At 39.9% G+C, this 27291-nt stretch overlaps 1 protein-coding gene across 4 annotated transcripts in view; it reads left to right on the plus strand.

Annotated features, from left to right (window-relative positions):
* The window catches only part of GART (phosphoribosylglycinamide formyltransferase, phosphoribosylglycinamide synthetase, phosphoribosylaminoimidazole synthetase), a 30762-nt gene extending 3798 nt beyond the window's left edge, over positions 1-26964 (plus strand). For all 4 annotated transcript variants that reach the window (XM_028115333.2, XM_028115353.2, XM_028115323.2 and 1 more), the window contains exons 3-22: positions 1210-1305; positions 1753-1927; positions 2997-3108; positions 4031-4099; positions 4608-4733; positions 6466-6553; positions 6781-6866; positions 7044-7212; positions 9934-10165; positions 12237-12331; positions 12700-12809; positions 13629-13827; positions 15427-15678; positions 15920-16072; positions 19804-20010; positions 21021-21158; positions 22416-22546; positions 22845-22986; positions 23988-24103; positions 24195-26964. In XM_028115333.2, the coding sequence (XP_027971134.2) occupies positions 1210-1305; positions 1753-1927; positions 2997-3108; positions 4031-4099; positions 4608-4733; positions 6466-6553; positions 6781-6866; positions 7044-7212; positions 9934-10165; positions 12237-12331; positions 12700-12809; positions 13629-13827; positions 15427-15678; positions 15920-16072; positions 19804-20010; positions 21021-21158; positions 22416-22546; positions 22845-22986; positions 23988-24103; positions 24195-24386 (2888 nt within the window). In that variant the 3' untranslated portion in view covers positions 24387-26964. The remainder of the gene's footprint in view (positions 1-1209; positions 1306-1752; positions 1928-2996; positions 3109-4030; positions 4100-4607; positions 4734-6465; positions 6554-6780; positions 6867-7043; positions 7213-9933; positions 10166-12236; positions 12332-12699; positions 12810-13628; positions 13828-15426; positions 15679-15919; positions 16073-19803; positions 20011-21020; positions 21159-22415; positions 22547-22844; positions 22987-23987; positions 24104-24194) is intronic.
* The last annotated feature ends 327 nt before the right edge of the window (positions 26965-27291 follow it).

The raw sequence follows: 27291 nt of genomic DNA on the forward strand, positions 1-27291 counted from the left end.
CTCCCAAGATTGCCATGAGACTGCTACCACTTGCAGCAACAGGTTAGGTGTGTCCTCTTTCTCTTGCCACTCTCTGTTGTATAGAGGTTGTTGGCTCTGCTCAGCCCAGTTGTATTTGCAGGTACTAACCCAGAGTGCATGGTCCTCCATCCTTAGCCTACTCAGGCAGCTCCTATAGATTGAGAACTCTACTCTTTCTGCACTTATGCCCAACACATCACAAATGTCACAGAGTAGTTTAAGAATTTGGACAACTTAAGAATGGTGGTTCAGATACAGTGAAGCAGGAGGGTGCCTATAGAACCAACACATCAGTATATGGTTGATCCCACTGCTAGTTATTTAGAATTACATTGAGAAAATTTTCCTGGCCTGTAGGTTGAAGTAAGCTAGGTTACTTCATTCAGGGGGCACCTGGGTGACTGAGTCAGTTGAGCATCGAACTCTTGGTTTCCGCCCAGGTCATGATCTCAGGATCATGAGATCTAGCCGTGCTTTGGGCTCTGCGGGGAGTTGACTTCCCCTCTCCCTCTGCCCTCCATGCCCCCCCACTCCCATCCCCCACCCCCTGTGCTCCGAGCGCACGCGCTCTCTGAAATAAATCTTTAAAAATAAATAAAATTGTCATTCAGTTCTTAGCTTACCCGTCTCTGCACAAAGACCCTTCCAGCTCAACCAGAAATAGCCTCTCAGTTCACCTGATATCAGATTTGCCTAATTTGTTCATACTTGGTTTGTTTTTGTTTTGTTTTTTTTGTTTGTGCTTGCATATTTATTACCAAACATTCCCATATAAGCATCCTAAGCATAGGGACTCTGTGTTAACATCTTAACTCAGTATCCAGCACATAGTGGTTCTCAGTAAATCGTGAGTAAATGACATTAAAAGGCAGTTTCTTAGTATATTCTGGGGGACATTTTTTGTTTACAATCAATGTGACATGAATACCATAGTCAAGATACTTTAATACCTCTTTGGGAAGCTTCCTGGTATTTTCATCTAACTAGCTATAGTAATCAAGGACTGAGCTTTGTTGGTTAGCCTAATGCAGTATGCTCTGAATTTCCCATGGTAAAAGTATCATCTGTACCCATAAAAGAAAACAATAGTTAATAAGCATTTCAAAGTATAGTACTTATTTTTCAGCATGACTGTTAATTTAAAGAATGTTTGTATCAAGTGAGGTGGGATGTTTTTTCTATTCACAGCCATCTCAGTCAATGACCACACTGCCCTTGCTCAGTTCTGCAAAGATGAGAAAATTGAATTCGTAGTTGTTGGACCAGAGGCACCTCTGGCTGCTGGTAAAGTTCATTTCTATTTGTTGTTACAGTATATGAAATGCCAACAGGAGCTTAGAGATCCTCTAAGCCAATTCATTTTGCAGATGAGGATTTCTGCTATCATACCACATTGGAAAAAGAGCTTTCACCTTCTTGAAATTTATGGATTCTACGTTTTTTCCCTGACACAATAATGTGATGAATGAAAGAGCACATTTGCAACTGTGGAAAATATTTTAAATTTTTATATTCTGCTCTGTTTTGGTGTCTTTGACTCTAACAAATAACCTTTGCTGAATTTGAATCACATGTTAGTAATGTTTTTGTTTATATTCGGTACACAACATGAAAAACTTATTCTCTGCCACCACTCATCTGCCTTATGACAGTGTAGATTTAGTCTAATGCTGATTCTTCAGAGTCAGAAGACACCTTGGTTCACTTAAAGCTGCTCATTTCCATCAATAGGAATTGTTGGGAACCTGACATCTGCAGGAGTCCGATGTTTTGGTCCCACTGCAGAAGCAGCTCAGTTAGAGTCCAGCAAGAGATTTGCCAAAGAGTTTATGGACCGACATGGAATCCCAACTGCACGGTGGAGAGCTTTCACCAAACCTGAAGAAGCCTGCAGCTTTATAATGAGGTAGCTAGAAGACTGCCTGTGAGGGGCAGTTGTTTTGTTAGAATATTTAAATATACAGGTCACTTTTGTGTCACAGGTTTATAGTAAGATAATCGTGGGGGGAAAGCTCATGCTGTGTAGGTTGCCTTTTTCCAACATCAAAGTAAAATGGGACTCTGCATGTATAGTTGTACAATCTTGTGGCCTTGCAGAAAGAAGAGTATTTTTAATATTAACTGAAGTGTTTCTAGGGGAAAAGATATATTTGGTTTAGCAGTCTTGCACTCCTCTTATGTTCAAACTAACAAACACAGTGGCATCTTACAACATAAAGGATACTGATTCTTTTCATAAATAATTAACTGGGTTGAAGAATCATCACTTGGCCTTCTGCCATTGCCACGTAGATCTAAATCTTAAGACTAAACATTCTTGTTCTGTTATATCAAAAATATGAAGCAATTAATGAATGATGGTAGACACATGCCTTTGCCCTTTTTTGTTAACTTCTCCCTTTTACCTGGTATGTTTTCCTTTTAGTTGAGTCAGTTTCATTCTTTATTCATTCTTCATCCTACAGGGTTTCTTAGACAATGAATGTTATTATTTCCTTGTAGCCAGATGCCTTGGGTAAGTAACAATTTTGTTACTTACTTTGGGTAAGTCTCCTAGATCTCCAGTCCCACCCAACAGAAGAAATTATCAAGAACAGTTTCTTCTGTGTACTTCCAAAAATGACTTGTGTATCCATGCTTATGATGGTCTTATACAGTCACATCTTCTGCTAGAATGAGAGTATAATCCACTGCTTTGTTCTTAAGGATCCTTCCATATTTTTGTCTTCAAAGATGTTGCCTGTATGATCTCATGATAAGTGAAAAAAGCCAAATTGTATGTACCATATGATCACAACTATAAAGGAATACATAGGAAAAAAATCCCGGTGGGAAGTATATCAAAATGGTGTTGGTATAAGTAATTTTTTTTTCTGCTTTTTGGTGGTTGCTTAGCACATCATTACATCTCAGAGCACTTTAAGCTTTTGAATTTAAGGATTTATTGGATGTTGAAGAGTACTCTGTCTTCACAGTGCAGACTTCCCTGCTTTGGTTGTGAAGGCCAGTGGTCTTGCGGCTGGAAAAGGGGTGATTGTTGCCAAGAGCACAGAAGAGGCCTGCAGGGCTGTACAGGAGATCATGCAGGTAGGTTGTTCCTCTGGAAAAGTCACACTGTGTTGGATACTCCTTAAGTTTATGAAATGTTGCTCAAGATAAGGAGAAGCTGTCTAGCAAACACACAGGTAAGTTTTTTATAATACCATGTATTAAAATCCATCTCTATAAAAGGGTTTTTACAGATATACACTGATGGCTAAACCACCATGCTATTCTTTGGAAGTAAGTTCTAGCATGCTTTGTTGTCTGCTACAGAAAGGTAGAAAATCCTCAGACTACAGAAATTCAAATTCTCAACCATCCATGGAGACAAAAGTATTTGTCCTTAGTGTCCCAGGTCTAAGAGAAGTGAAGCAATGAATTAATATACTTTTCTTTTACCATCCATCTTGGTTGTTTTTCTCCCTTATAGAAAGCTGTTTTCAAAGGCATTCTCTAGTATAAGGGTAGCAGGCAAGCATATCATAATTATAATCAGACAAGAATTAAGTGGTAAGGGTGAAAATATCTTTTTCTGTTACATGATTGGAGACTGGAAAGCCAGATCCCCAGAAAAGTGTTAATGATATGTTCATTTCATCTGTACCAGTGCTGGCTCTGCATTATTGCCACTTGTCAAAGTAGGAAACATTCATATGGGGCACCTGGCTAGAGATTACTAAATAAATAAACTTTTAAGAAATTAAAGTTTATTTAAGTAATCCGAACTCCTGACCCCAAGATCTAGAGTCACATGTTCTTCCAACTGAGCCAGCCAGGCGCCACAAATAAATAAACTTTAAGGAAAAAAAAAAAGAAACATTCATATGTTCCTTTGAGGCTCTCAGAAAAGGAAGAGGAAATTACAATACTAGTGAATTGGTTCATAATACAAATGGTGAAAAATTACAACAGCCCATTGAGTAAATATTAAAAGTTTGTTGTTTTTTTTTTAATAATGTACAACAAGGATAGAGCTTATGGAGCAGCTGGAGAAACAATTGTCATTGAAGAACTTCTTGAAGGAGAAGAGGTGTCTGTATGTATATCCATCTTTTTGGCTTTTATAGAGTAGGGGAAGCTGTATTATCTACTCTGTGAGCCCCAGAAAGCCTTGTTTTATTCTGGTTGCTTCATCTGAAAGCATAAACCCAGCACTTACAAAGGAATTTGTTTATGTTTAGTATTTTGGATGCAAGCGAAAAAAGGAATTTATCATCTTTTAATCATGCCCTGTGTATCAGGAGAGGACTTGGATTTTTATCCCATATTATTTAAGGGGGGTAAGATTGAAATACTTCACTTATAGAGTAGCTTGACTTTTTTTCCTAACTGGCTCAAAAATTACAGATCTTTCAGAAGTTAAGATGTTTTGATTCTTGATATAGATAGCTTAGGCTTATTTATGTTTCAACTCACTTTAAAAAAAATTTTTTTTCCCCGAGAAGAGTTAAGGTACATATGGTTCCCCTCATTAAATTTTTTTTTTTTTTTTTTTTTACTTTTTTGTCATTTAAGATAAGTGGATTATTTTCTTCTCTCTACAGTGTCTGTGCTTCACTGATGGAAGGACCGTGGCCCCCATGCCCCCAGCACAAGACCATAAGCGATTGCTGGAGGGAGATCATGGCCCCAACACAGGGGGAATGGGAGCCTACTGTCCAGCACCTCAGGTATTTCCCGAAGGCCCAGCTGAAGTTCAGTAGTCATTGTTTAAGTCTTCTCAAAGAGCTCTTGGACCATACTTTTCTGTCTGTTTTCTGTACGTGATATTACTAATCAGCAATTTGGATTTCCTGTTAAGTGAAAAGTATCTCTTCTTATCCCGTTCTCAAACAAACCTTTTCTAAAGTCTGAAGAATTAAGTATGGATTGAACAGATCCTTCTAGGTCCTGCTCTCTCACGCTATATTTAACCCATGAGAGCCAATTAGAGTATAAAATTATTTTTTATTCATATTTGGATATCCAAGGTCCAACACATAAGTGCTCAATAAGTGTGTGTGTGTGTCTGTGTGTATGAGACAGAGATGAATTGAGAACCAAGTCAGACTATAATTTGTTTTTATGGTCTCTGTACTTCATGGCGGGTACATAAAGTATGTTTCCAAACAATTTCTGGATAGTTTTTATAAGAAATCTGCATTGGGGGCGCCTGGGTGGCTCAGTTGGTTAAGCAACTGCCTTCGGTTCAGGTCATGATCCTGGAGTCCTGGGATCGAGTCCTGCATCGGGCTCCCTGCTCAGCGGGGAGTCTGCTTCTCCCTCTGACCTTCCCCCCTCTCGTGCTCTCTTTATCTCATTCTTTCTCTCAAATAAATAAAATCTTTAAAAAAAAAAAAGAAATCTGCATGGGGTGTCTTATAAGTAGAAGTAGTACTTCAGAAACTCACCCATTCTTTTCACTTATGATAGTCAATGGTTGTTTATGCTGATAATATAGTGCCTTGTACACATTTTTCTTAAGAGATTAAAAACTGGATTTGCTTTAAGCTATAAGTATTAAAACTACTATTTGGTAGAAGTGATTTTAGTTTAAGAACCATCTTTAGGGGCACCTGGCTGGCTTAGTCGGTGGGGCATGTGACTCTTGGTCTTGAGTTCTTGGTTTTGAGTCTTGGTTGAGGTCTTGGTTTTGAGTTCAAGCCCCACTTCGGATGTAGAGATTACTTAAAAATAAAATCTTTGAAAAATAAAATATTTTTTTAAATTATTTCTAACTCTAATTTTTACAATTAAATTTATAAACTCAGATTCTTTATCAGCTTATGAAATAGACATAGATATACCAGAAGGATACAAAAAGGCCTCAAAGTGGTAGGGGAACTTTTTCATTTTTATTATTGTGTTTTGGGAAACTATTTTTAGTGAGTTTTAAGTGTGTACATGTTTGAGAATCTATAGGTTTAGTAGTAAAAGGTGATTTAACATTTAGTCTTGAAATGGCAGCGGACACTGATCAGTAAATATATAATCTTAATTTCTGCTTATGATAATTTTTTTCCCCTCAGAGGTCTTCTTTCCTCTTTTATAAGAATAAGACCTTACTTGATAGAGTCAATGTGAATTTAAAGTGCTCAGCTTACCTGAGGTACTAAAAAATAATCGTTCTCACTGTCGCCTTTCATTGTCCCGTATAGTACTGCTTACAAGATTTTTTTTTTTTAAGGATTTTATTTATTTATTTGACAGAGACAATAAGAGAAGGAACACAAGAGGGGGAGTGGGAGAGGGAGAAGCAGGCTTCCCGCCAGGCAGAGAGCCTGATGTGGGGCTCAATTCCAGGACCCTGGGATCATGACCTGAGCCAAAGACAGACACTTAACAACTGAGCCACCCAGGTGCCCCATGATTTTTTTTTTTTTTAATACCCAGTTACATTTAAATGTTGGGTATGTTCCCCAGGTTTCTAAGGATTTGTTCCTGAAAATAAAAAATATCGTTCTTCAGAGGACAGTGGATGGCATGCAGCAGGAGGGTATGCCATACACAGGTGAGCACATTGATGTCATTGTGGACATTATTCTTAGAGTGACTTTACACCTTGACAAAACTTACCCAGTTTCTCTTTTTTTCACCACCTTTTAATTGACGACTATTATAACTGTTGCCATAGTTAGTGCAGAACCTAGAGTATTAGTAACTTATATCCTAATTTTCAGTCACAATTCAGTGTTTTCATTATAATTTGGTTTTGTTTTTGTTTCCTTTTCAATGAAGGTGTTCTCTATGCTGGTATAATGCTGACCAAGGATGGCCCAAAAGTTCTGGAGTTTAATTGCCGTTTCGGTGATCCAGAGTGCCAAGTGGGTAATAGTTAAGGATAATATACTTTGTAGATATGTGTTTTTTAATATCAGGAGTTATCAGCCTCGAAATAATTACCTTTAAGGAATATATGCAAGTTCTGGTGTCTCAGTGAATACGTTGTCTAGGGAGAACTAAAATTTCTCTCAGTTGCCATGTTGATTATGTTTTTCCAGGTGATCCTCCCACTTCTTAAAAGTGATCTTTATGAAGTGATCCAGTCTACCTTGGATGGCCTGCTGTGCACATCTCTGCCTGTTTGGCATGAAAACCGCACTGCCATAACTGTCGTGATGGCAAGTAAAGGCTATCCAGGAGACCACACCAAGGGTGTGGAGATAACAGGTGAGTATCTGAGAACCAGAGGTGGAATTACACTGTGATAAGTGACCAGCGTTACAATAGGCCTTCGTCTCATGCTATGCTTTGCTCTCTTTTAGGGGGCATAAGGCCATCAGAAACCTTTCAGGGGTTTTTTAACCATGTTGGATGAGAGTGTGCAAATGTCCAAAATTACGATATTTGAAGAACTGCCATCCATTTCCCTTCCTGCGCAAGGAAGACCTGTATGGGCCTAGCCAAGTTTTCCAGAGTATCACTCAGTGTACCTTTCTCTTCCATCCTCCAAGAGCCATGAAAATAAAGGGAACTCATGAGAGTCAAAATACCATTAGTAGAAACTACATCAGATAAATTTCAGAGGCATGATCACAACTAGACACCCCACCCCCACCTCTTGTGTGCAGCGTACCCCATAGTCACTTGAATGACAGAATTAAAACAGTTAACTCTAGCCTTCTCTTCTGTTTCTCTTTATAGGAAGTGAGGCATTTTTTGTTAAATAATATTAAATAAAACAGTGTCTTAAAATGCCAAATAAGTTCTAGTGCCATAAGCCCCAAAGGCAGACCTCCAAGATCCCCAGCAGGCTATAGTTTGGTCTCCCTCAGTACCCTAACAATGTGTTTGGTTCAAACACCCTAGTTCCTGCCTTGCCCAGACAGTAAGTCCATTGCCCTGTGAATCCCAGTCATGGCACCTCTGCAGTTAGGAACTGATTGTCTTTTAAGATTTTGTTTTATTTTTTTGAGAGAGTGTGTGTGCACACACGCACACTCACATGCAAGGCAAGCGGAGGGTGGGGCGGAGGGGGAGAAGGAGGGAAAGGGAGAGAATCTCAAGTAAACTCCACACTGAGCATGGAGCCAGATGCAGGGCTTGATTTCATGGACCCTGATACCATGACCTTAGGTGAAATCAAGAGTGGGATGCTCAACCAACTAAGCTACCCAGGTGCTCCTCATTGCCTTTTAAAATGAACAAAGAGAAGGGATAGAATCAAGATCACTTGTAGTGGTGAAATTTCCCTAAGATTGAGGTGACAGGTGTAATAGTCATTTCTGAGACAGCAATATTAGATATTCCCAATACCAGTAGGTAGTTGGGTACCTATGACCAAATGCCCCTGTGTTATAAAAACATATAGGGAAGACCTGTGTTAACAAATTACCAACTGTGATGCTAAAAGAGAAGTGGTGACCAAAAAAGACAGACAATATGAGTGAGGTTTTTTTTTTTTTTAATAGATTATCTTTGTATAAACTGCCCATGTTGGTCACTTGAGAATATAGAAAATATGGCCTAATTATATCTTTTTTTTTTTTTTTAGTTTTTTTTTTATTTATTTGACAGAGACACAGCGAGAGAGGGAACACAAGCAGGGGGAGTGGAGGAGGGAGAAGCGGGCTTCCTGCAGAGCGGGGAGCCCGATGTGGGGCTCGATTCCAGGACCCTGGGATCATGACCTGAGCCAAAGGCAGACACTTAATGACTGAGCCACCCAGGCACCCCTGGCCTAATTATATCTTGTATAAAATTGTATATGAGAGCTTAAGAATAATTCAAAAGAAAATTAAAGTAGGTATTTTAGATTGGGCCTAAAACCAAATTTAAATGAAATTTGTTTTAAGATTTTATAATTGTTATATTAGGGAAAAGATTAAGAATATGTTTTGTGTTAGTTATCCTATTGGTTATTTAAAGAAGAAAAAGAAAGCGAAACCAATTTGTATGGCTATGGTAAAGAAAAAAATTCCTTTACTCATAAGTAAAAGATGTGATCATGTATGGGTTTTATTCATTGATATTTAGGGATTTTTTTTTTTTTTCTTTTCTCCCCTTTTAAGTTTTGGTTATTAATGTCCTGTCAGGAGAGAATAACTGTACAGGTGACCCTTGGACAACATGGGTTTGAACTGCATAGGTGCACGTATACATGGATTTTTGTAGAGTACAGTACTGTAAATGTATTTTTTCTTTGACTGTTAATAACATTTTCTTTTCTCTAGTTTATTGTAAGAATATGGTATATAACAAATGTAACATACAGAATACACATTAATTGACTGTGTTATGGTAAGGCTTCTATTCAACAGTAGGCTCTTAGTAATTAAGTTTTTGAGAAGTCAAAAGTTATACGTGGATTTTGGACTGTGAGGGGGTGTTGGCACCCCTAACCCTGGCATTGTTTAAGAGTCAACTTTACGTTTAAGTCTTAAACTTTTTGGACTTAATGTGTTTTTTTTTTTCTCCTCCATTGAAACAGTAGTTCTTACATGAGATTATAACACAGGTTAATGATAATACAGTTACCACCCTCGAGCAGAACAGACTGTTCTTAAGAGAGACAGTCTATTTGCTATCTTGTTGCTTTATTCCTTCCTGATAAGATTCGTGGTGAAGATTCATTTAAGTGAAATAAAAATCTTATTAAAAAAAAACTTGGGGCACCTGGGCAGTCAGTCGGTTAAGCGTCTGCCTTTGGCTCAGGTCATGACCTCAGGGTCCTGGGATCGAGCCCCACATTGGGCTCCCTGCTCAGCAGGGAGTCTACTTCTCCCTCAGCCTCTGCCTCTGCTCCTCCCCCACTTGTGCTCGCTCACTCTCTCCCTCTCAAATAAATAAAATCTTAAAAGAAAAAATGAACTTTAAAAAAAAACTTACGGAAATTATAAACCACTTCAGAAGTGCAGACTATTGTTATTATGTAAATGTGCTTTCTTACAGGATTTCCTGAAGCTCAAGCTTTAGGACTGGAGGTGTTCCACGCAGGCACTGCCCTGAAAGATGGCAAAGTGGTGACTAATGGGGGTAGAGTCCTTACGGTAACAGCAATTCAGGAAAATCTCATCTTGGCCCTTGAAGAAGCCAAGAAAGGACTAGCTACTATAAAATTTGAGGGAGCCATTTACAGGAAGGACATTGGCTATCATGCCGTAGCTTTTCTCCAGCAGCCCAGGTAAATTTCTTACCAAGGTGGTTCTAGCACAGCTTCCGAACTGATGTAAATGGCTATATAGAAAATTCTGTTAACCTTATATTAAGCCATTCTATAATCTTTTCTCTCAATGGGACTGATCTGATTTTGACTAGCATGTAGTCTGAGTTAAAACTAGTTAGAATGATATTCAAATGGGGGCACCTTGGTGGCTCAGTTGGTTAAGCCTCTGCCTTAGGCTCAGGTCATGATCTCCAGGTCCTGGAGTCAAGCCCCACATCAGGTTTTCTGCTCAGCAGGGAGTCTGCTTCTCTCTCTTTTTCTGTCTCCCTCTGCCCCTCCCCACCACTCACTCTCTCTTTCTCTTTCTAACAAAATCTTTAAAAAAAAAAAATTCAAATGGGGCGCCTGGGTGGCTCAGTCATTAAGCATCTGCCTTTGGCTCAGGTCATGATCCCAGGGTCCTGGGATAGAGCCCCGCATCGGGCTCCCTGCTTAACAGGAAGCCTGCTTCTCCCTCTCCCACTCCCCCTGCTTGTGTTCTCTGTCTCTCGCTGTGTGTCTCTCTCTGTCAAATAAATAAAATCTTTAAAACAATAAAATAAAAATAATTCAAATGAAATGGGAAAAGCTTCGTGATATTTTTTGTGTTTGAAAAATTGAGTAAAATCACAGTGATTTAGTAAGGACTTTTTCACGTATATTTTAAATATATACAGTCATTTGTCAATTATTCATTAATAGAGATGGGGAAAGGATTTTTATTCCTTAAGTTATCATATATTTAAATATTTTGTATTTTTATCTCAAAACCAGTTCCTGGTTTTGTCAGAATTCAAGATGAAAATATTGGCCATCTACCTTTGCAAAACAATTTGACTATATTGTAAATCTTGGCAGTCTCATTTTGTTACTTCATTTATATTTATTACTGAAATGTATTTTTTGACCCCTTATTAATTTGTTAGCATGTACAACTATTCCTTTGTAAGATCAATAAACTATTAATTGCAAATGTGAGCGTTTTGATTTCTTAAGCATATATCACAGTTACTATATTATTCATTGAGTTTGTCTATGAGAAATAAATATGTTTTAGGGCAAAATGAGAAATTTTTCGCAACTTAATTAAATTTAATCCCACTAATTGATAGACAAATATTTAGGTTTAAATACTGGAAACTTTTTAGGATTAAGAACATTAAAATACCATACTAAAAGTTTTATTTTTCATTTTAAAATAACTAGATTCCATTGAAATGACCAATTGCAAGGGACTGTCATCTTAATACTAATCTGAGTTCGTAAAATTAAAGATGAAGAAAATGAGAGGCACAGAACTGAAGGTTTTTTAAAGCAGTAGAACTTTGTTTCCTTTCTGAGCATGACCCCAGACTGCTAATTTCATTGGAGTTAATTGCCAAAGCTCTCAACTCTATTTGTACCCTGACCCCTTGTTTCTAATAAAATTTCACATATTTCATGTATCACCACATCCCAGTAGGCCAAAGTACTCATTTTTGTAAGGCAAGGCTACTGAATTCCCAGTGCTGTGCATGAGATTTAGATGCACTGCTTCAATTTGTTGGCCCTACTTAGAAGGGAATAATGCACTATCATTATCTGGTTTTGCTTTTTCCAAAGTGTTTTTATCTTGTTTCTTGCTGTCTTCAGCTATAAGGAAACTTACACAACTCTGTACTGCAGTAAGAGCCCAGTTTCATTATTTAGGGATTTCTTTGTAGAGTGCGTATAATCTCATTTTCACTTTTTTTACTCCATTTTGGCATTCCTTTCTTTCCCATACCAAAATTGAACAGAAAAATGTTGTGGCAAAATATCAGTAAATCTAGCTACCTGTGAGAAAAGTAAGAGAAGTAGTACTCCGTAGTGATAATAAAATTGAATCAACTGGGGAAGTTTTTTAAACACATTCAATTTCCAGGGACTGCCCTTGACCAGTTAAAATCTATGGATGGGGCCTGGCACATTCGGATATATAAAAGTCATCTTCTGTTTTATATAATACCTTACAATTAAACTAATTTTCCCTGGCATTTAGGTGATGTGTGTGTTTTGTTTAATTCTTCAGGGGCCTGACTTACAAGGAATCTGGGGTAGACATTGCAGCTGGAAATATGCTGGTCAAGAAAATTAAACCTTTAGCAAAAGCTACCTCCAGACCAGGTAAGTTAGAGCCTGTCCCTTGCTAGTTCGTTAACTTTGACTGTCATTGTGAATTGATTTGGGCTTTGTAGTTTACTGAGGAAAATGTTCCAAATTAATGCCAGGTTGCTGTTAAGTCTTTTAACTATTTTAGCCGAACCCATAGTCTTCTGCTTTCTTGTCTCTAATATTAAGGAAAGCATCTCAAAAAGATATGTCTGCCCCTTTCGTATATACTTAATTTTCTTGATCAGTTCTTTGAGCACCTGGCACTCTCCCCCATTCTCAGAAAGGCATCTCTTATTGTAGCCATGTTTAATTAGAAGTGGTTTGTATATCCGTGTTTAATGTATTAAAATGCAGTAGGTAATTAATTTCCTCCCCATTAGGCTGTGATGTTGATCTTGGAGGTTTTGCTGGTCTTTTTGATTTGAAAGCAGCTGGTTTCAAAGATCCTCTTCTGGCAAGTGGAACAGATGGTGTTGGAACTAAACTGAAGGTAATCAGACACCTATGTGATTGATTAAAGGCCTTTTGTGAATGATAGGAGAGAATTTACCCTTTATCAAATACCTATTTTTCCCCTCTTGATGTATATGCACTAAAGAGAACCATACCAAATAACCATAAAGTATGGCTAAAATATCTACATATTTCTAACAACACAGTGTTGTTGAAACTATATCTGGATGGAAGGGTTATCGGAGGGGATTAAATGGGATACTTTTGGGGGCACTGGGTGCCTCAGTTGGTTAAGTGTCAGACTCTTGACTTTGGCTCAGGTCATCATCTCAGGGTCATGGGTTCCAGCCCTGCATCCAGCTCCAGGCTCAGCAGGGAGCCTGCTTGAGATTCTCTCCCTTTGCCCCTCCCCCCACTCCCACGCTTACACTATCTTCCTCTCTAAAATAAGTAGATCTTTAAAAAGGGGGGGTTCTTTTGGGGCACCTAGGTGGCTCAATCAGTTAAGCATCTGCCTTGAGCTCAGGTCATGATTCTGGAGTTCCCAAGCCCCACGTCGGGCTCCCTGCTCAGCAGGGAGTCTGCTTCTCCCTCTCCCTCTTCTCCTCCCCCTGCTCATGCATGCTCTCCCTTGCTTTCTCTCTCAAATAAATAAAATCTTTTTTAAAAAAATTAAAAACAGGATACTTTTGGATCAAGTGGCTTATCAGAATTTAGTATTTTATCTTTAGCTGTTTGGAGCAGCTAGCCAAATAGCAATAATATTTATTAGCTTCCATTGATAAACTGACAAGGTATAATTTGGAGCTTATCTTTTATGTAGATGTTTTGTGTATTGTGTATTGTGCTTCTTCAGATTGCCCAACAGTGTAATAAACATGATACCATTGGTCAAGATTTGGTTGCAATGTGTGTCAATGACATTCTGGCCCAAGGGGCAGAGCCTCTTTTCTTCCTCGATTACTTTTCCTGTGGAAAACTTGACCTCAATACAACTGAAGCTGTTGTTGCTGGAATCGCCAGAGCTTGTGGAAAAGCTGGATGTGCTCTCCTTGGTATGACCATCCATTTTAATCACATGTCCGTCTTCTTACTGTATTTTAGCCCTATGTATAAATGTGATTAGTACTAATATACCTAAGAAGAAAAACTACATATTACATGATGAGGCAAATAAAATATAGATAACATTACCTGAAGAAAACTTAGATCCTGCTGCCCTCAAGCCCCTCCTCAAGGGTTTGTCCCCCAGATTCCTATTCCTAAACTGTGACCCAGGCCTTACCTTTTTCCCTGATCTTTATCATTTCCATCTCCATCTTTCTCAAGGGCCTCATGGACAAACATGGTTAGGGGTATTTCCTCCTTACTGGCCTGCAGCAGAAGTAGATGATTCCTGACATTCTATATCTTAAGCATTATTTTCCAACAGAAGTAACACTAAGAATAAAATGTACCTAAGATTTACAGAAATATTGCTTAAATATATATGGGAACTTTGAGCAAAATGAATTGTAGGTTGACCAAGCAATGAAACTACCTCTTTTATGTTAACTATTTCTGTGGACGCATCTTTCCCAAAAGCCAAAATGACCTTTTCAACCATCTTTTAGAACAGTTTATAATTTGGAGTCCGGGGGCGCCTGGGTGGCTCAGTCGTTTCAGGTCATGATCCCAGGGTCCTGGGATCCAGCCCCACATTGGGCTCCCTGTTCAGCGGGAAGCCTGCTTCTGCCTCTTCCTCTCCCTCTGCTTATGTTCCTTCTCTCGCTGTGTCTCTCTCTGTCAAATAAATAAATAAAATCTTAAAAAAAAAAAAATGGAGTCTGCCTGCCTAGACCCTTTCTTTACATATGATCACAAAAGTGAACTATGCCGGGGTGCCTGGGTGGCTCAGTCGTTGGGCGTCTGCCTTCGGCTCGGGTCATGGTCCCGGGGTCCTGGGATCGAGTCCCGCATTGGGCTCCCTGCTCGGCAGGAGGCCTGCTTCTCCCTCCCGCACTCCCCCTGCTTGTGTTCCCTCTCTCTCTGTGTCTCTTGCTGTCGAATAAATGAATGAAATCTTTGAGGAAAAAAAAAAGTGAACTATGCTATACTTTTTAGGCTGGGGCATTTGGATTTAAGCAGGCCTGATTAAATTACCTCTCTAAGCCTGTACCATCATCTGGAATATAGAGTGATTATAAAGATCAAATATAAATGAAAGCATTTCTAAAATTAAATGGCTGTAGAAATGACATTATATTCAACCAAGCGTTCGTTCTTTGAAGATAATGCTGTTTGGGGCTACACTTATCCTTTGTGGAAATTAGTACTGTTTCCCTTGAGATCACACTTGGTGAAAAGTTGTGTTAGGCAGCTAATAGAGTACATTTTTTTTTAATGTTTGCAGAATATAGCCACGTGTTTAATTGTTCATAATAAGAGTAGGGGCACCTGGCTGGCTCAGTCAGAAGACCATGGAACTCTTGATCTTGAGGTCATTGAATTCAAGCCCCACATTGGGTGTAGAAATCACATACATACATATATATACATACATATACAGACAAACTTAAAAAAAAGAAAAAAAGATGGACCTGGTGTCAGTACTTCCTAGAAAGGTTTATAAATATTATGTGATTTTTTTGGCTCTTATTTTATCATCCTGCCAGGAGGTGAAACTGCAGAAATGCCCGACATGTATCCTCCAGGAGAATATGACCTAGCTGGTTTTGCTGTTGGTGCCATGGAGCGGGATCAGAAACTTCCTCACCTGGAAAGAATCACTGAAGGGGATGTTGTTATTGGAATAGCTTCATCTGGTCTTCACAGCAATGGGTTCAGCCTTGTAAGGAAAATTGTAGCAAAATCTTCCCTCCAGTACTCGTCTCCAGCACCTGAAGGCTGTGGTGACCAGACCTTAGGTAAACACACTCATTTAAATTTTCCTGCTTGGAAATATGTGAGCAACCACTTAATGGGTTAGTCTTTCATTAGTTAATTAGAATAGAATAAATTACATTATCCTGTGATTTCACCGTTTGGACATTATCATATAACTGTTGTGTCTGCAGGGTCAAATCATTCTCTATTTCAGAATTGTTGACATATGCTTTGGTTTTACATTCATAGGCTAAGTGTTTGTCTTATCTCTCCAATACACAGGGGACTTACTTCTCACTCCAACCAGAATCTACAGCCATTCACTGCTACCTGTCCTACGTGCAGGACACATCAAGGCCTTTGCCCATATTACTGGTGGGGGATTGCTAGAAAACATCCCCAGAGTCCTTCCTCAGAAGTTTGGGGTGGATTTAGGTAAGATTGCTAAAAGGAAATTTTGTTCAGAAAACCACTGGGAAGAAAAATGTATTATGGAAGAAAACTATGGGTAGTTAGTGCACATATATATATATCAGGGAAAAAAAATTTTTTTTTTTTTTTAAGATTTTATTTATTTGACAGGCAGTGAGAGAAGGAACACAAGCAGGGGGAGTGGGAGAGGGAGAAGCAGGCTTCCCACGGAGCAGGGAGCCCGACGCAGGGCTCAGTCCCAGAACCCTGCGATCATGACCCAAGCCAAAGACAGACACTTAATGACTGAGCCACCCAGGCATCCCTGTATGGAAAATTTTTAATTATTGGGGTTTCTCAGAAAAAATAAGACTGACCTTTTTACCTCTTTTTGCTTTATTAGCTATGTTTATAAGGCATAAGATCCTCTCATGTAACTGACTTATATAGATGAAGTGCTATGGGGGGTATGAGGGGCTGGTAATCTCAAGCTCTATCAAGATGGAACCAGGAACATGCCAGGAAGGGAAATGGTAGCCTGTGCAAGGGATAAATGGGACCCAAACCAAGGTATTGAGAAGGGAGACAGATTGGAGAATCATTTTGTGCTTAGAAGGAAAAAGAAGTCCCAGGTTTCTAGTTAAGCAAGTGAGTGGATGGTAACATCCATAACACAGGAGGAAGAATAAATCTGGAGTAGGAAGTGGGAATAGTGTTTTGTTTTGTTTTTTTCAAATATTTACTTATCTATTTATTTTTAAAGATGTATTATTTGAGAACAAGAGTGCAGCGGGGAGGGGCAGAGGGAGAGAATCTCAAGCAGACTCCCCGCTGAGCCCAGAGCCTGACCAGGGGCTCAATCTCAAGACCCTGAGATCATGACCTGAGCCAAAATCAAGAGTCGGATGCCTAACCTACTGAGCCACCCAGACGCCCCTATTTATTTTAGAGGAGTGAGGGAAGTGCAGGTGCGTGCAAGGTAGGGGAGGGGCAAAGGGAGAGAGAATCTCAAGCCGACTCTGCACTGAATACAGCGTCCAACGTGGGGCTTGATCTCACGACCCTGAGATCGAGATCTGAGCAGAAATCACAAATCGGACACTCAACCAACTGAGCCACCCAGGCGCCCCTGGAATAGTGTTTTAAATCTTCAGTGTGTTTATTGTAAGGTGTCTGAGAGCAGAAGTTGCCATCGGGCTGAAGCTAGGTTTGGTGCTCATATGCAGATAGTAATAGTTAAAGCCAAGAGAGTGGGGGACTGCAAGGTTGTTCCTCAGTGTCCTGTCTACTTTAAAGATTGGTAGAGGTAGAATTACTGGAAAAGCACAGTCAGAAGCAGGGAGTGAACCATGTAAAAGTATCATGAACTCCAAGGATTTGAACATGACACTGGTCAGCAGTGTCAGGTACAGCAAAGAGATCTGGGATGAGAACTAGAAATAAGCCAGTATGATTCAGTCAGCTCAAAAAGCATCTCTGAGTATAGATACCACCTGCCACATGATTGTGGGGGTAATGGGTGGCAGAGATACAGGGACAGTGAATGGAAGTTTCTTGCTCTTTCAAGAAACTTATTGGTAAAAGGGAAGGGGGAGTCATTACTTACACTCATGGCAAAATGAGCAACAGGGTTTTCCCTCCCTGTTTTTATAGGGTAAAGAGACAGAGGAACTGCTCCAACTATCATGGTCAACTAATATACATTGGTTTGAGCAAACAGAAACTAAAGAAGGTCGCATAAAGTAACTCCTTTTCCCAGTTAAGAAGGGCTTAGTGAGATGAGCAGACTAGGAGTGAGGGCTTGAGGAAAGGCGTAAATAATAAAGTAGACTAGGAGAAACAAGAATGAGACAACAAGCAGCACTGAAGGTGAAGGCGAAGCTGGTTGGGTGATCTTTCTCCCAAAGTACTAGCATGTATAGCCTTGAAACATGAATTAAAAAAAAGTTGATTGGGTGGATCCAGTCGGGCTGGCCAAGTGGAGGGGTCACTCGTGAGGGGAAGCAGCTGTGGGTGCACGTGAGGAGATGTGCTGAGCCAACAGTGGAGTCGGTACCTGAAGAGAGAACCCAAAGAGTCAGAACTAGGTCGTGATGTAGAGTGGATATCATCATATTCCCAACAGCCTTGTGGTTGAGTCACACAAATGTCTGTGTCCCAATAAAAAGGAAAGGCCCTCATATCAGCCTCTGAGGTTTCTTCTAGGAATCATACTCCGACAACAGATTTAGGTAAGGCGTTTTCAACATAAAAGTTGCAACTGGTTATATTACTCCTGACATATCTGATCATTTGTAGAAACTGGGCTCATAGCCTGTCAGGGTTTGTCTGTTTGCTTACAAACAAATAGTTTGTAAATCATTTTGCTAAAATGAGATCATAGTTTGGTAATCTGCTATTTATTCTGCCATTTACTATATCAATATCCAGCTGTCATAATAGCATCATTTTTGAAACAAGTATTCCATTTTTTTATATGCATATACCACTATTTGGTTTTATGTTGCTGTTGACTTTTGACTATTGATACAACAGTGAACATCATAGTAGCTAAATCTTTTGAGCTCAGCTTTTAAGAAGACATTGCCCAGCTCATAGAAACGGAATTAAGTCTGATAGAGGAGAAGGTTCATAGACATGCGATGCTCCTTAAAAATTGTATCAGCTCTAGAGCATTAAAGAACTGATTATCCAGGGTGCCTGACTGGCTCAGACAGTAGAGCATGCGATTCTTTATCTTGGGGTCTTGAGTTTATTCAAGCCTCACGTTAAGGGTAGAGTTTACTTTAAAAAAAATAAATAAATAACTGATTATCCAGCAGATACACCAAATTAATAAGGGGAACTGATCGTTAACCCTATTATTCAATAAAAAGCTAAATCCGTAATGGCTTCCCTTTCTTAGGAGCATCATAAGTAAATATTCAATTTAGTATAGTTTTGGCAAGTCCGATCCCATAACTATAGATTCCAAAGAACCATCCAAATTTAAATTGTATGTATGTTGTGATTATGCCTTTACTTAAAAATTTTTATTAGAGATTTCTGTTGTATTATAACAAACCTAAATCTAAAATTTAAAGTAAATATGGGAAGGAGTGCTTAGGTGACTCAATCAGTTAAGCATTCGACTCTTAATTTCAGTTCAGGTTGTGATCTCAGGATCCTAGGATCGAGCGTTGTGTTGGGCTCCATGCTCAGCCAGAAGACTGCTTGTCCGTCTGCCCCCCCCACCCCCCACCCCTCACCGCACATGTGCACGTGCGTGCTCCCGCTCTCTCAAAATCTTTAAAAAATAAATACGGAGGGACAAGGTTTTGATTTTTAACCTTTTATATAATGTAACTGTTTTTAAATAGTGGATATGTTTCTTCTAAATCTGTAACATAAGGCACCTAGTTTTGCATCATACTTAGGGTACGTTTTGGTCATCGCTAAGACCCAGCTTAACATTTGCAAACCTTTACTGGAATTCAGCTGGTAACACAATTAATCCATTAAGGGATTTCTAAGAACTTAGTTAATGCAGCACAAAACCTCACTTAACTGTGAATACTGGCCAAGTGTGTCAGCAAAAATGTTTGATATCTGAGGTACAAATGGATCCCACCCCAAAATTGTGAAAAGGCCAGTTTATAGTTCTACCGTATATAAAATAGCAGTGCTGCTTATACTTTCCACTGCTTTGTATATATGCATACATTAGATTTTGTGTGAGACAATAGGTTAATCAGACGACTCTTGCCTGTTTTCAGATGCCCAGACCTGGAGGGTTCCCAGGATCTTCTCATGGTTACAGCAGGAAGGAAACCTCTCTGAGGAAGAGATGGCCAGAACATTTAACTGTGGGATTGGGGCTGCCCTCGTGGTATCAAAGGATCTGACAGAGCAGATTCTGAGGGATATTAAGCAGCACAAGGAAGAAGCATGGGTGATTGGCAAGGTGGTTGCATGGCCTGAAGGTAATCACTCCTTGATTTGTTGTTCTTAGGTATATAACCTGAAATACAACTCTGCCCTGCCTCCGAAGCTGTGCCCACCTTTTAGTCGAGCCATTGCTATGGCAGCTGCGTTTACACAGCTGTAACATGACAGTGGCCAAGCTAGTAACACATTTCTCTTCATTTCTGCCTTAGGGCTCTGACACCTCTGTGTAGTAGTCCCTATGCACAGCTACACCCCACAGGACAACCCATAACCAATGAGGTGAATAAATACCCACTTTAGAGACAGAAGAAGGGAGCAGTTCTGAGGCAGAGTCTTCATGGCTCTTTTGAGGGTCGCAGTGGAATCAAGTCCCAGTTGCCCACAGTGGTGACCAGTTTAATAACACACTCTTATATTGGCTCTCCATATCACTTTTCCCAGATCCTCCCTCTGGTTTCCTGAGATCACTACCCAGAGTAATCTTCCCACAGGCAAGACCTTGTCTCGAGCTAATTCAGGGAATAGTGAAGCAAGCACCCTGACAAGTGCTGTGTATACTCAGGACTCTGTTAGAAGTACTAGAAATTAGCAGAGTGGCAGAAAACCCACTCAGATTAGCTAAGAGATGCCAAGGCTTGCCAATTATGTCCGTGTCTGCCTTTCGTTCATTATGTAGGTTTCATTTCAAGCAGGTTCTCCAAATACCAGAAGGATGTCTTGAGCCCACATCCTTGAGCTCACATTGCAATCTGTAAGGGAGGCCCTCTCTTCCTCAACATCCTGTGTCAGATCTTTTGAATAGCCTCACTTGGGTCACATGCCTCCCCTGAGGCCACAAGATAGTGACATGCTGTGGCTTTTAGTTGAAGTAGGTAATTATACATGTGCTCTTTCAGGAAGTTTTTATGAGTGAGTAACATTAAGTACTACAAGTCTATTCTTCATTTTAGTCCTTGCATATCTTATTTTCAGAATGAAATATTCTCAAGTTTTCATAAAATACTTTTCTTTCCATTATTATTTATTGGGTGTGTTTGAAATGAAGGTTCTCCTCGTGTGAAAGTGAAGAATCTGATAAAAACCATGCAAATAAATGGGTCAGTATTGGAGAATGGCACCCTGAAAAATCATTTCTCTGTCCAAACAAAAAAGGCAAGAGTGGCTGTTTTAATATCTGGAACAGGTAAGATATGCCTTCCTCTTTACTGTGGGGCTGTAGAAACGCTCTTTCCAGGCGCTTGGGTGGCTCAATTGGTTAAGCATCTGCCTTCGGCTCAGGTCATGATCCCAGGGGCCTGAAATCAAGTCCCACATCAGGCTCCCTGCTTAGTGAGGAGTCTGCTTCTCCCTCTGCCCCTCTCCCTGCTTGTGCTTACACACAGGCTCTCTCTCAAAAATTAATTAATTTTAAAAAGAAATGCTCCTTCCTCCTCCCCCCCCCACCAAAAAAAAAAACCTCCTTCCAGTTGTGAGCAAACTGTCAGTAGAGCGGGGCAGGGGATCATTAAGGACCTTTATTCCGTGTCCTCAGTCTTTCTACTATTCTCAGGCTTTTGAGACACCTAAAGGAAGAGTAGAGGGTATAAGGAAGATGATTGAAGAAAGAGAAACCAGAAAAGATGGAAGATCCAACTTTCGTATCATAGCTTTCTTAGTTAAGTCTTAAAACAGCTGAGGGGTTTTTTGTTTTGTTTTTTTTTAATTGGTAATAAGAATATGAAATTTATTGTTGACTCTTGTGGATAGAGGGGTAAAATAATAATAGTATCATATTCTCTCGGATAGAGATAGCATATTTATTTTTCCCACTACTGTAAGTAACATTGTTATGAACATTTTTGTAAATATGCAGTATATTTCTAGGTGCATATCTGATTATTTCTTTAGGATACATTCCTGGAAGTGTAACTGCTTTCCAAGTCCATTTTAAGATTTCAATATACTTTAGGCCCAAGTTGATGGTAAAGCAAAGAAGCTATTGTAAGGGTCATAGTGGTTTCTTCTTAAGAGGGTTGATTTTTCAGGGCATCTGGCTAACTCAGTCGGTAGAGCATGTGGCTTTTGATCTCAGGGTTGTAAGTTCAAGCCCCACATTGGGCATAGAGATTGCATAAAAAAATAAAATCTTAAAAAAGAGTTGATTTTTCTTACTTATTTAAACAGCTTATTCCTCACCAGTTTTTAAATCATGTTATACTGTTTCTTCTACTGTGCTCGATCATAAGATATTATTTTGCAGGAGCAATTACATATCCTAGAACCGAGAGTGCCTATGTTTTCATAAGCTATTACTCCATTCAAGAGAAAGGGAATTTAAAAGCCTCACATATTTTGCCATTATTTTCTAAGACATTTATTCGGAAATCCTGACCATTCACCATGCAAAATGGAACATATCTTTATTAAGAAACTTGAGCTTACTTGTGTGTTTCTCTTTCAGGATCAAACCTGCAAGCTCTCATAGACAGTACAAGGGAGCCAAGTAGCTGTGCACACATTGTTGTTGTTATCTCTAACAAAGCCGCAGTGGCTGGTTTAGATAAAGCCGAAAGAGCCGGAATTCCCACCAGAGTGAGTTACTTTGAAAAGTGTCTTTCCTGCAGACTGTATTTAATCTCATAACCCCCCACCTTCCCACCCCCACCCCCCCGACAGGACCTCCATCTGTAAGGGCAACTTATTCTTTGGATTTCTGGACTGGGGTGTGTGCTGGGCTTGCCTTTGTACTTCATCCTCTCCATTCCTTAATTCTTCATATCAGAGGTGTCTTCATGAGAAAGAAGGGAAGTATGGTCTATGTACAGGTTTGAGTTTTAAATCGTTTTTGGTAATTCATTGAAAAAGTTGTGCCCATCTTTTTCTGTTACAGGTAATTAATCATAAATTATATAAAAGTCGTGTAGAATTTGACACCACAATTGACCAAGTCCTTGAAGAGTACTCCACAGACATAGTCTGTCTTGCAGGATTCATGAGAATTTTATCCGGCCCCTTTGTCAGGAAATGGGATGGTAAGCAAAAACTGTGTGACGCCACATTGAGAAATCAGCTGAGTGCAGACTACAGGGTCATCAGCTTCCCAAACAATCCCAATGGTGAAATAGTTACTGGGCCATTTTAACACAGGTCATAATTTAATGTCCTTTGCCTCAGCTCAGAGAATGACCAATGATCATTTTGTCCTGCGCTTCTTATCAGTTTTCTTTGGCCTGCTGTAATTAATCACTTTTTCTAAAAAAGCTTAGGTTACTCATATTACTCATATTTCATCTTCTGAATAAATATTCAGAAGAGACATTTTTACTTCTGTAGAAGCAAAAGGAAGTGATTGCCTGTATCCCAAAGTGAAGAGTCCATCCTCTCCTTGGGAAGTGTAGACCACTGCCACACGTGGCAAGGTGGGCACTGTTTCTGGAAAACATGTCTTGTGTTACTGCATCTTTGTGTTTTGACTGCATCCTATTGTCCTTTTTTGTGCACCTGTTTGGACAATAAATGGATTCTCTCTTCAAAGACTTCGTGTTTTCTTAAGTGAGTAGGGTTAGACAGAGTCCCCTATGGTGTAGTGAGAACTGGCAGAGCCTGTGGTGCCGTAAGGCACAGAAATAGCCAGTGTAGCATCTGGCTGGTGGACATGCCGCTTCGTGCTTAGAAGTCAAGCACATAGATGCAACGCAGGAATCTCCTATCGTCTCACAGTACGTGCTAGCGACAGGCCGAATTTTCCTCAGGAGCTCTGTGATCGAGAGTTGACCTCCCTGCCCACCCCCAACCAACTTTCAGTGACTGCAGGCGCCTCTTCAGTTGTGCAAGGCAGGAGTTTGCTGCCCCCAGGGCCTCCTGGATGAAAACCTTTATTTCCCTTTACTTCATTTCTGTCTTATGAAGAAACTCCCATCCCAGAGAAACCCTGCTCCTCCTGACCCCTGATTCTAGACGGAAAAACATACATTCCTTTGGTATGTACATAGGAGTTTTAAATTCTGACCACTGTGTTTTTACTAATTTCCAGGGAAGATGCTCAACATCCACCCATCCTTGCTGCCTTCTTTTAAGGGTTCAAATGCCCACGAGCAAGCCCTAGAAGCCGGGGTCACAGTCACTGGGTGTACTGTGCACTTTGTAGCTGTGAGTATCTCTTTCTACCAAAATATTATTAGTGTCTATATGTAAATTGTACTAGCTAGAAAGTAATGTTCAAAACTTCTTCCTTCTCCAGGAAGATGTAGATGCTGGACAAATTATTTTACAAGAATCTGTTCCAGTGAAGAGAGGTGACACTGTTGCAACTCTGTCTGAAAGAGTGAAATTAGCAGAGCACAAAATATTTCCTGCAGCCCTCCAGCTGGTGGCCAGTGGAGCTGTACAGCTTGGAGAAAACGGCAAGATTCGTTGGGTCACAGAAGAGTGAAGCCTCCCAACCCGGGCATAGAGCCAGTTCTGAAAGAAGTCTGGGTATTTGCATGGTGACTTTTATCATGGACTCAGCCGAGAAGAACAGATGCCAAAAAGGAAGCCCTTACCCTCACCTCTGGCTGTTTTTTCTAAGGAACAGAGATTCGTTAAAAACAAGACTGGTACAGCATGTCTAAGACCTATGTGTGTCACCTCCAGTGGTCTTTCAGGGTTTACCTGTTCTGGACCTTCTGGTTTGTAATCAAGCTGGTCATTCAGAATTCCTTTCACTTTCAGCCAGACGAGATACCAAAACTCTTAGTTTTCTTCTGAATGATACCGCCTCCATTTTTTGTAGTTATATGTGCTCTAGTATTTGAAGAGTTAACCCACAAGGCTACTAAGTTACTATCTCTCCCCTATATTACCTATCTGTACTGGTTTGAATTGAGACTTCTCTGCTCTAATTATCCTGATCATAATTTAGTGTCATAAAATTTGTGCGTAGCTCCCATTTCTGAGGGATAGTGTACTTTGTGCTTTGAAATATCATTAAACATCCCTCTAATTATTGACAGTTTCTATACCACACAGATTTTAGCTTCATAGTTATTCTATGGGTTATCAATATCCATACTTTTATAAATACTAGAAGGTTAAAGGGAGAGTTTTGGTGGCCTCTAGAATCAAACATAGGACTGAGGCATGTTTCTCATCCTTTCTGTCTCTGTGTCCTCACCTACTAACATAGGCATTTGCCTCTCATAGTTGTTTTGATAATTAAGTTAATACGTGTGAAATGCCAAAAACCATGCTTGACACAGAGTGGGCACTCAAAGGTCAGCATTTATTTCATAGCTCTTCCCAGTTATGAAAGCTCTTGTAACTCAGTATTCTTTCAACAAATATATCTCGAGCATAAAATTGAGAATGGTGATAAATAGAATATTGGAAGTGTGGTAGGTGCTGTTTGGGAGGAGTTAGGGCAATCTAGTAAAAAGTATAATGGCAGTGCATGTGTTTTCCACTCTGGCCATTCATTTCCAATCTGGATATGCAGTTCTGGAACTGGGAGGTCTAGGTTGACCTACAAGGCACACGTACATGACCCCAAGCTTGGTACCACATTTCTCCTGTAGCGGAGTGAACAAGGAATGGCCAACCAGCCCAAAGGCGGCCAGCAATCCTTAGACTACTGGGCAGCCTTTAGGGTGATATGGCCTAAGTTCTGCCTGCCCAACAGGAGTGTACCTTACTGGCAGGATAACCAGGAGGCCCTGTTCGAATCCTCCCTGGGAGTTTAAACTTAAGACCTAACAGCAAAGCAGTAATTTTATACAGAAGATACAAATTCTAGCCTTACCAAAGGAAAGAATAGGGGGGTAAGAAGAGAGGCACCTTCACCAAAAGACCCTAATTCACTGCCTCTGGTGCAGGAAGGTTTCCCCAGACCCAGGCAGCTGGCCAATGATGTCACCTTTACACTGACTGTAGTCAGCAACAACCATCAAATTGGAGGTTGAGGTGCATCATTTCACACAGGTCCCTTTGCTCTAAACAAACAACTGATTGATTTGTTCTGGAGAGTTCACTCGGCATTAAATACCCATTACACACATGCCAAACATTGTCCTATGAAGTTTACAGAAAGTCAGAGATACAAAGGAAAATGTTATTGGTGGATAAAATCACAAACTAATAAAAGTAGAGGCTGATAGGGGGGTTCCTGGCTGGCTCAGTCGGTGGAGCATGCAACTTGATCTTGGGGTTGTGAGTTTGAGCCCCACGTTGGGTGTAGAGATTACCTAAAAAATAAAGTCTTAAAAATAAACAATAAAACCTTAAAAAAAAGTAGAGGCTAATAGTACCAGCATGCAAATTAGAAAAATCAATGTAAGCTTATGACTGTTTTAGCCCTTAACTCTGATACTAAGTTCCACCAAAAGGAATGTGAACTCCATGTAAGGTTATTGATTCCATATCTTGGGATAAGAAGAATCAAAATGTGTCTGAATTATCTGGTTGCCAGAAACCAAAAGACATTTGGAAAATAGGGATGATACTGAAAGAACAAGGGAATCAGCTTCAAGGGTGTCCTACTGTCTGGTTTGGGATAAACAGTATTATTTGGATGTGATGAGTATATGAGCAGCCATTGGTTTATAATGATAGAGAAAAGGTCATTTAAGTTATGAAAAAGTCTACAAGAAAGGTGAAGACAAGGTTAATATTTTATTGTAACATCTGTACATTTATCTTTTATCATAAACAGCTTTGTATATATGCAGGAATAAAACCGATCAGCCCTCGGTCACACCTTGTGTTCCAGTAGAAAGATCGGGCAGAGGTGGGTGGGGGTCCAACTGTTAATCAGCGCTACTGGTCTTGTAAGTCAAAGGAGTTAAGTGTGAGTTACAGAACAAGTAAGCCAAACGTTCTAAGCGGAGTGTTGTAATTTCTAAGAGAAACTTCATGGTCTCTAAATATTCCTTCTCAAATTTTTTATTTAACTCTTTTTAACTGCTATACAAACTTCTTAAGTAATTCAAGTACAACGTAGTATCTAATCATAATAAAGTTTAATAACTGGTACAGCTGCTAGATCCTCATTTTTTTCAACACAGTTCCCTCAGCTATTCTCGCTTATGCTAAGGGAGCAGAACCACAGCCAAAGTCTTGCCCCGGGAGGAGACTGTCAAGGACACTGCTGCCAGGCCACATCAGGCTCCCGTGGCTCCACACCCAGTGGGCACTCCGTCTGCCCTGTCCCCACAACTGAAACGCACTCGACTGCCTATATTTCTGGGTCACGCACTCATCCAGGCTTAAAGTCCCAGGTAGGATGATCCAATTGTCCAAGTTAAGATCATCCCCCCCTTTTATTTACCACAACATAAGGCCATTTTCCTTTCTCAGGAGCC

This window comes from Eumetopias jubatus, unplaced genomic scaffold (genome assembly GCF_037043125.1).
Source record: "Eumetopias jubatus isolate StellerSeaLion01/CBP00866 unplaced genomic scaffold, mEumJub1_p1.0 scaffold_1, whole genome shotgun sequence".
Lineage (NCBI taxonomy): Eukaryota > Metazoa > Chordata > Mammalia > Carnivora > Otariidae > Eumetopias > Eumetopias jubatus.